This window comes from Coffea arabica, chromosome 11e (genome assembly GCF_036785885.1).
Source record: "Coffea arabica cultivar ET-39 chromosome 11e, Coffea Arabica ET-39 HiFi, whole genome shotgun sequence".
Classification (NCBI taxonomy): Eukaryota; Viridiplantae; Streptophyta; class Magnoliopsida; order Gentianales; family Rubiaceae; genus Coffea; species Coffea arabica.
In genome coordinates this window covers 12,418,404-12,426,964 of record NC_092331.1, presented here as the reverse complement: position 1 = coordinate 12,426,964, position 8,561 = coordinate 12,418,404, and the positions used below count along the sequence as shown (strand labels likewise).

Below are 8,561 nucleotides of genomic sequence, written 5' to 3'. Positions count from 1 at the left end.
TAAATATTTTCAATAAATCCATAATCCATGAGAAGTTGTGGGGTTAAAACAAGTCTTTCTCCATTGACGTTAAGTCTAGGAGGTTTGTTGTATCTATGCATAATAATAGAGGCTTTAAAAATGAAGTAGTCCAGAGTGTATATACAATGGGTATTTAATTTAGTGTGTCCACAGGGATGTTCTGCTATTTCTGGACAACTTTTTCTGGGGTTAATATGATAACTGGAAGATATCCTTAGGTTTCTGTTTGATGCTTCTGTTGGGTTGAGTGCTAGATCTTTGAGGTAATTTTGGACTGCTAAGATTTTTGCAAAGTGTTGTTTTTGAACTTTCTGGCTAATGATTTCTATAATGCGTAAGGGAAATGGTTCTAACATATGATGTGGTTTAAAAAATATTCTGGGCTTTATATAATCAAAAGGTCTTTCACTATTGGGCTTTTCTTTTATGAATATTTCTTTTACTGGGCCGGACGAAGAACTGGCCAGTTGTGATACTGTTTGAGACGGTCTTCCTTGAAGTTCTCCAATTTCTGAGATTTGTGTAAGAATAGTGTCACTTTGTGACCATGAAATCTTACACATTTCTTTAAACTGCCCTGTTAAGGATTTAACCTTCTCTTTAAGAACTGGTTTCTTCTTCAAAATTTCTACATTTAAAATTTAAACTTCTAATAGCTTCTTCCATTGTTTTACAATGTCTGCAAAATTCTATTCTGTTTATGTTGTCTCTTTCTATTGCATGCTGATAACTTCTACTACTACTACTATTATCTGTTTGTATTGGCACCCTCATACTATCCATACTAGCTTTAGGATCTATGTAGATCCTACTAACTAATATGTTTAAGAATTAAATATGTTTAGATAATATTGTTTCTTATATCCTATCTTTTTTGGTTTAAAATATTTTTTCTTTTTTCTGTATTCTTTGTTTTTTTTCTCCATATCTTTGTGGTGTATATATTTCTGAACAAAAACTATATTCTCCTTTTAATTGTTTTTGAATTTTGATAAACGTACATTCTTCTACTAATTTTTCTATAATATACCTAATGGCCGTTGATACATTTTTTTAGAGTAGGGTCAAATATTACAGTTTTATACTGAGTATATATTTTATTTCCTAAATCATCTGGTAATTTTGTAAATAATTTTTCTATTATTCCTTCATCATAGAAACATCCTGCTATGCATGAATAATATAGATAATCCTGTAGGAAAGGTTTAATGTATTTTCAATTTCTAATTGATAATTGTTCTAGCTTTCTGATTGATTCTATTTGTGCCATTGTTCCTCCTCTATTTGGGCTTTGTGCTAAAAGTATTTCTTGTACTCTATTAACAAAATTCATTGGATTTAGCCCATGTGCCATATCTTGTTGTAATCTATCTGGAAATTTTTGTTTAAAGGCTTCCCATGCTGCTGATGCTACTCCTCCTAAATGTGTTTCTAAATAAGCATACATTTCATTCACATTATGTTCAAAACCTTTTTGTATATAATTTCTAACTACTTTTGCTTTCCAATCTCCTATTACATCATCTATAAGTTGAGGGTCATAAGATGTTAACATTAGAGTTTTACCTTTATCTACCGTGTTAGCTTTTACTATTTCTTCTAATGGTTTTCTTTTTCCTTTAGATTTATAAGTTTCTACCGGTTCCCTATATTCATTGTACATTAATCTAGGTATTTGTCCTGGATCATATCTTCCTAGGCTTCCTTCTGGTCTATTGGTACTACGAGATGGTTGTTGGAATTGTTTTTGTTGGTTTTGGTTACTACTTTCTGTTTCCATCAAATCTTTATATGATCCTATACTAATAGTGTCTTCTTCTATTAGTTCTTTTTCTATTCTTACCCTTATATTTCCTAAATTATCATAATATATTTCTTCATTTATTTCTATTTGTCCGTCCATTTCTAATTTTCTTTCTAATGCAAATAATGTTTTATTATCTAAGACCATATTTAATTCTTTAGGATATATTATTCTATTTTCATTTTCTATTTCAAATTCTACTAACTTTTGTTCTTCTATAGTAAACTCCATAAGATCCTGTTCTATTTTTTCTTCTTCTATTTCATTATCACTCTTATAATTTCCTATATTTGTTTGTTCATAATTATGAAATCTAATACTAGTTCCTCCTTCTCTATTTTCATACATTATATTATCTTTAGGTACTATAGGTGTCCTTCTTTCTATAAATTTACTAAGGTTCGATTCTTCTCCTGCTAATATAGTTGGGTCTATTTCTATTGGTTTTATTAATTGTATTCCTTTACTGTGCATTGCTTCTATTATTGATTCTACATTAATCCTATAATTAGTGCTACTCCCTGTAGTAGTTCTTCCTATAAATCCTATATTTATCATTATATTATTTCCTACAAATTCTCCGTATCCTTTAGTTGTATTGCTACTTCTATTTTATTTAAATCTTCTACGATTAATTGAAAATCTGGTGTACAGTAAAATATTCCCCTGTTATTTGTCATATCTACTTCTATGGTTGCTATTAATGCTTTCTTAACATTATTCCATCCTTTATCTAATAATGTTATTAATACTTTAGTTCCTAATCCTGGTCTAGTTAATCCTTTTAATCCTATTACTATTAACCCTAAATGCCGAGTTCAATGATTCAACTTTCAAAAAACTAGCATTCTCTCCTCATTTCTCTCTCTTTCTGCAAATATTTATTAGGGTTTGTAATTCTTGCATGGCTGCCCTTCAGCCATCGGCTGAGGGGCAAGGATCTCCTACAGGAAAAAAAACTTTCTCCCAACTTTTCTCACAGCCTTCAACATCTCCTATCCAAATTCGGCAGGCAACTGTTTACAAAGGTGAAGCTGCGGTCATCTTCTCGAGAGCAGATGTGGAAAAACTAGCAGTGCCGTTTCGATGGGCTTTGGTTGGAAAATTTTCTCATGGGAGACCTTCGTTGGAGGATATTCGCAAGTTCTTTGCTTCTTTAAATCTAAAAGACCACATCTCCATTGGATTGATGGATTATAGACATGTCCTGATTAAGTGCTCTGTTGAAGTAGATTTTAACAGGATTAGGACAAGAGGGATTTGGCAATTGGGCAATTATCCGATGCGGGTATTTCGCTGGACCAGGGAGTTTCATGTGCAAAGAGAGTCATCTCTGGTTCCGATTTGGGTGGAGCTTCCAAATTTACCCATTCATTATTTCGATAAACACTCTTTGTTCTCCATATTATCTCCAGTAGGAAGACCATTGTTCCTGGATTCGGCAACGGCTGCTGGGACACGTCCTAGTGTGGCCAGGGTGTGCGTGGAGATCGATGTAGCGAAGATTGTTGTGCCAAGGATATTGGTAGCTGTTGAAGGAGAATCAGGATTTTGGCAAAAAATTGTTCCAGACAACATCCCGCCATATTGTTCATCTTGCTGGAGATTGGGTCATTCGTCTAGCAACTGCAAGAATAACGTTTCCAAGGGAGAACTTCAATACCACAATCATCAAACCAACCGGCTGCAGCAAGGTCCTAAGATACTTGGGGACAATCAGTATGGGTTAGTTATTACACCTACGGGCAACCCAAAAGCTGAAGGGAAATCAACAATGGAGGTTACGACATCGACTGAAGATGCGCGACCTGGTGCTGTTGCAGTCCAAGGAGCTTCCACATCTGAAATGGAGAAATCTGTTGGACCTGATCGGATAGCTGAGAAACAGAATACAACTCCTCCACAAGATGATAAGCTCAACTGCATTACTGCCCAAGCTCAAGCTGCCGAAGCTTCCGCTGCTGATGCAAATGGACAGTCGGTGGTTGATGATGACAGGGAGGGACCATTGCACAACGTTCAAACGACAATTGCAGGCCAAGACCATGCACATAATTGTGAAGGGTCCCATAATCTAGTGGAGCAAATCTTGGGAGATGTTCAACAACAAATGGCCGACACTACCACATTGATTAATCATAATGCCGACAATCATAGTTGGAACAAAGGTGAAGGGTCCCAACCTGTTGAGGAGAAGCACTTGGGAGGTGAACATCTTCAACAGTCCGACACCACTGAGCTTGAAACTCTTTATGTCGACTTGTGTGGGGTCGAGGAGGAAGATTCCAAATCCGATGCGGTTGATGAAGTAGCTTTGCCAACTACAGCAGGGAATTTATCTCCAAGATTGGTTGTAACAAGTGAGAGGTCAGTGGAGCCATCAATTAACACTTTAAACATTGACCAATCTGTAGCTATGGAGAGGGATTGCCGACAAGAAAAGGTTAAAGGTGTGCGAGCTTACTTCCCATCCGACAGACAGCTACGTTCGGCAACATCATCCCATAACTCATTCCAGGTTTTTTCTCATGATTAGTGGAATATTTTGGAATATTAGAGGGGTAACTAAGGCCCCTAATCTACGAAGATTGATTAAATTAGTTCGTACTCACCATGTTCAGTTTGTCGTGATTTGTGAACCAAAGTTAGACGAGTCCAAAATTGAGTCCATTCGTCTACGATTATTATTTGATCATACCTTTGTTAATAACTCGGGTGATATTTGGGTATTCTATAGTAGTCCTTTTATGTGTTCCATTGTGGGTAGATCGGAGCAGCATATTTCTATACATGTCCAAAGTCAATTGCTTTCTTCTCCAATCGTCATGTCTTTTGTTCATGCTAAATGCTCAGTGCAGGAGCGCCGTGTCTTATGGTATACCTTATTAAATGATAAGCCAATTTCTCTTCCTTGGTGCATTGGGGGTGATTTTAATGTTATATTAGCACCTCATGAAAAACGAGGGGGACGTCCATTTGCTATAGCGGAGGGGATGGAATTCATGTCTTTTATGGAAGATGCCAGAGTTTTTGACGTAGGATTTTCAGGAGCTAGCTTCACATGGTCTAACAATCGGAGAGGAAGAGCTCGGGTTTCAAAGAGGTTGGATAGGTTTTTAGTCAATGGGGCTTGTTTGGATCTCTCAAACGCAATTTCTGTGCTTCACCTGGCAAGACATCCTTCAGATCATGCACCGTTGAAAATTTCATTTAAGGAGAGATCAGATCATACGCCACGGCCTTTCAGATTTTTGAACGTCTGGACAACCAAATCTGAACTCTTGGAGGTAATTCGATATGCTTGGAATCAAGATGTGTCTGGTTCTCCATTGCGTGTTTTGAGCTCTAAACTTTTGGCAACGAGGAGGGTTATTCAAACTTGGAACAAGCAACACTTTGGGAATGTATTTGATGCTGTTCGTTCTGCGGAAATGGGGGTTCAACGCGCAGAGGAAGCTATGGATCAATATGCATCGGAGGAATGTCAGGTTGAGCTTAGCAAGGCTCAGGCGGAGTTGCGACATGCATTGTCAATTGAAGAACAATTTTGGAGCCAAAAAGCCAGGGTCAAATGGCTTAAACACGGAGATCGTAATTCAAGGTATTTTCATGCGGTAGTAAGACAGAGACGGGCTCAAGGAATGATTCACCGCATCAAAAAGTCAAACGGTGTTTGGGTGGACAAGAATGATGATATAGCAACTGAGGCAATAACATATTTTTCTGACCTATTCACGTGTTCTTTAGAGTCATCTTCCGATTTGCGGTACCTAATTCCATCCATAATCTCGGAAGAGGACAATGAAAAATTGGAAGAGGTTCCTTCGATTGAAGAAGTCTATCGAGTCGTGAGATCAATGGATGGGGACAGTGCTGCTGGCCCAGATGGTTTCACAGGTAAATTTTTTACATTTGCCTGGGAAGTTGTCGCCCAAGATGTATATAATGCAATACTCAGTTTTTTCTGTGGGGCAGAGTTGCCTCGATTCATCACATCTACCTCCATTGTGTTAATTCCGAAGATGCCAAATCCTCAGGATTTTTCTCAATATAGGCCCATCAGTCTGTGTAACTTCTTCAACAAATTATTATCCAGGATCTTAGCTGATAGAATTGCTTATGTTCTGCCCAAAATTATTTCACCCCAGCAGACAGGCTTTGTGAAGGGGCGCAATATAACAGATAACTTTCTGCTAGCTCAGGAGATAGTTTCGGGTATTGGGAAAAAGAATAGAGGAGGCAATGTGGTAATGAAGCTTGACATGTCTAAGGCTTATGACCGGGTGGCATGGGATCATATTATTGATGTTCTCAGGAGATTTGGCTTCGGAGAAATATTTATTGATTTAGTATGGCGATTGATCTCTAATGTCTGGTTTTCGGTCATTTTAAATGGGGCATCTCATGGTTTTTTTAAATCTACGAGAGGCCTCCGTCAGGGTGATCCTTTATCGCCTGCTTTATTCATTATAGGGGCTGAGGTGTTATCTAGAGGACTGAATAACCTTGCCATGCAATCGGGTTTTGTGGGATTCAAAGTCCCGTATGCATGTCCTTCTATAACTCATTTGGCGTTTGCGGATGATGTTCTCATATTTGCAAACGGATCCTCTTATTCTCTAAAGGTTATCATGCAGGTGCTAGAGGCTTATCAAAGGTGTTCGGGTCAGCTAATAAATGTGCTAAAAACTTGTTACCTGGTTCATCCATCTTTACCACCGGCAAGACGAAGGGTGATTGAACGTATCACCAAGTTTACCTGGCAACCATTTCCAATTCGGTATTTGGGTTGCCCCCTTTACTTTGGGAGATGCAAATCATCATATTTTGGAGAAGCGTGTCAGTCTATTCTAGGGAGAATTATATCATTGAAATCAAGGATGCTTTCCTTTGGAGGTAAGATAGTTCTAATCAAACATGTCTTGGCATCGATGCCAGTACATCTGATGTCGGCTGCGGTTATCCCGAGTAAGGTATTTAGAACTATAGAAAAGGCTTTCTCGACCTTCATATGGAGCTCTTCACCCGAGGAGTCGAAATTTCACTGGATACGTTGGTCCCATATGTGCTATCCGATAGATGAGGGAGGAGTTGGATTTCGGAAGCTACAAGACATCTATACAGCTTTCTTATTCAAACTTTGGTGGAATTTTAGAAAGGGTTTGTCATTGTGGGCTGAATTTATGAAAGCAAAATACTGTAGACACCTTCATCCTTGTCAGGTAGAAATCAAGGCAATGGACTCCGCACTCTGGCGCAGGATGGTCAATGTGAGTCGACAAGTGGAATTCTCTACGCTATGGATTGTAAAAGACGGCGCTTGTCATTTTTGGTACGACAATTGGTTGGGGGGTGGTGCTTTGTTCCACCAAGCGACCGTTGTCCCACATTTGTCTTTTGCTAATTTCATCATCAATGGACACTGGGATGTGAATTTGTTATATCAGATAATGCCGAGGGAAATGGTGCCCTCTATTTTAGAGCACCCGATTCCAGAAGAAGGGGGTGAATCTGAAGTCATTTGGACGCTCACAACATCTGGAAACTTCTCTATAGCTTCGGCATTTCGGGATATTAGGCAGGCCCGCAACAAGTCTATGGTCTTTAATACAATTTGGCATTCTCAGCTCCCTTTCAAAGATTCATTCTTCATGTTACGATTGTTGCTGGGGAGACTGCCGGTTCCAGATCGGTTATGTAAACTTGGTTTACATTTACCCTCAAAGTGTTTTTGCTGTGCTTCGGCATCTGAGGAATCAATTGAACATTTATTTTCTAATGGCCATATAGGGTCGACAGTTTGGCACTATTTTGGAGCTTCATGTGGTTTGTCCTTTCCAGGGTCATCTTTGAGGCCCCGTATAGTGGGTTGGTGGCTCAGCTCATATGATTCTGAAATACAACGATTTATTGGGCACATTCTACCCAGCATTGTCTGTTGGCAGATTTGGAAAGCAAGGAATAAAGCAATGTTTGAGGATGTTCAGATGAGGCCGCTTGCCATTTGTCGTGCCATTTTCTCGGAAATCCAGACCATGGTGGGAATTCATTTCAAACAAGTGTTCAGAGTACAGTCATTTCATCATTTGTATGATTGGTCGTATTCTTCTCATATTGAGGTTACATACAAACTTGTTCGTTGGGAAGCAAAGGAATCCGATCGGTTCATATTAAATACGGATGGCTGTTCTAAGGGCAATCCAGGAGTGAGTGGAGGCGGTGGGGTTCTTCGGGATTCAAATGGCATACCTTTGATTGGCTTTTCGGCATATCTTGGGGAAACTACAAGTCTATGTGCAGAGGTTCGGGCACTCCTTATTGGTCTTCAAACTTGTGTACATAGGGGTTTTCAAAATCTCTATGTTCAATCGGATTCTTTATTATTAGTTGGAATTCTTCAGAATCGCATTCAATGCCCCTGGAAGATTCGACGAGAGATTAGGCAGATTTGGCAGTTGGTGAAAGATCCTGATCGTTTTTCGCATTGCTATAGGGAAGCTAACAAAGTTGCTGATGTGCTGTCCAATGTGGGCGTATTTCATCCAGAGCATCAAGTCAAGCTTTACGAGGCCTTTAATTCGTTCCCAACTATGGCTCGTGGGGCCATTCGACTTGATAGATTAGGAATGCCTTCAATTCGGAAAAGTAAGCGTATGAAGGGCTGAGAACAAAGGACAACTGGAGCTAATATGCGGTTGAATGAGACATGGAGGTTTTGTGTTTGATTTATTACCTT

The 8,561-nt window shown here is 38.9% G+C and overlaps 1 protein-coding gene across 1 annotated transcript; it reads left to right on the top strand.

Moving 5' to 3' along the window:
- The first annotated feature begins 2,729 nt into the window (after nucleotides 1-2,729).
- On the top strand, nucleotides 2,730-8,327 carry LOC140021655 (uncharacterized). Its single transcript, XM_072072942.1, has 3 exons — nucleotides 2,730-4,343; nucleotides 4,684-8,160; nucleotides 8,319-8,327. The coding sequence occupies exons 1-3, from the start codon at nucleotides 2,730-2,732 to the stop codon at nucleotides 8,325-8,327; spliced, it is 5,100 nt and encodes a 1,699-aa protein (XP_071929043.1).
- The last annotated feature ends 234 nt before the right edge of the window (nucleotides 8,328-8,561 follow it).

Bases quoted from the DNA above. Each gene is read 5' to 3' on its own strand.
- LOC140021655 (XM_072072942.1), top strand. From the start codon at position 2,730: ATGGCTGCCCTTCAGCCATCGGCTGAGGGGCAAGGATCTCCTACAGGA. The intron at 4,344-4,683 runs GTTTTTTCTCAT...TGCTCAGTGCAG, and splicing joins CATCCCATAACTCATTCCAG to GAGCGCCGTGTCTTATGGTA.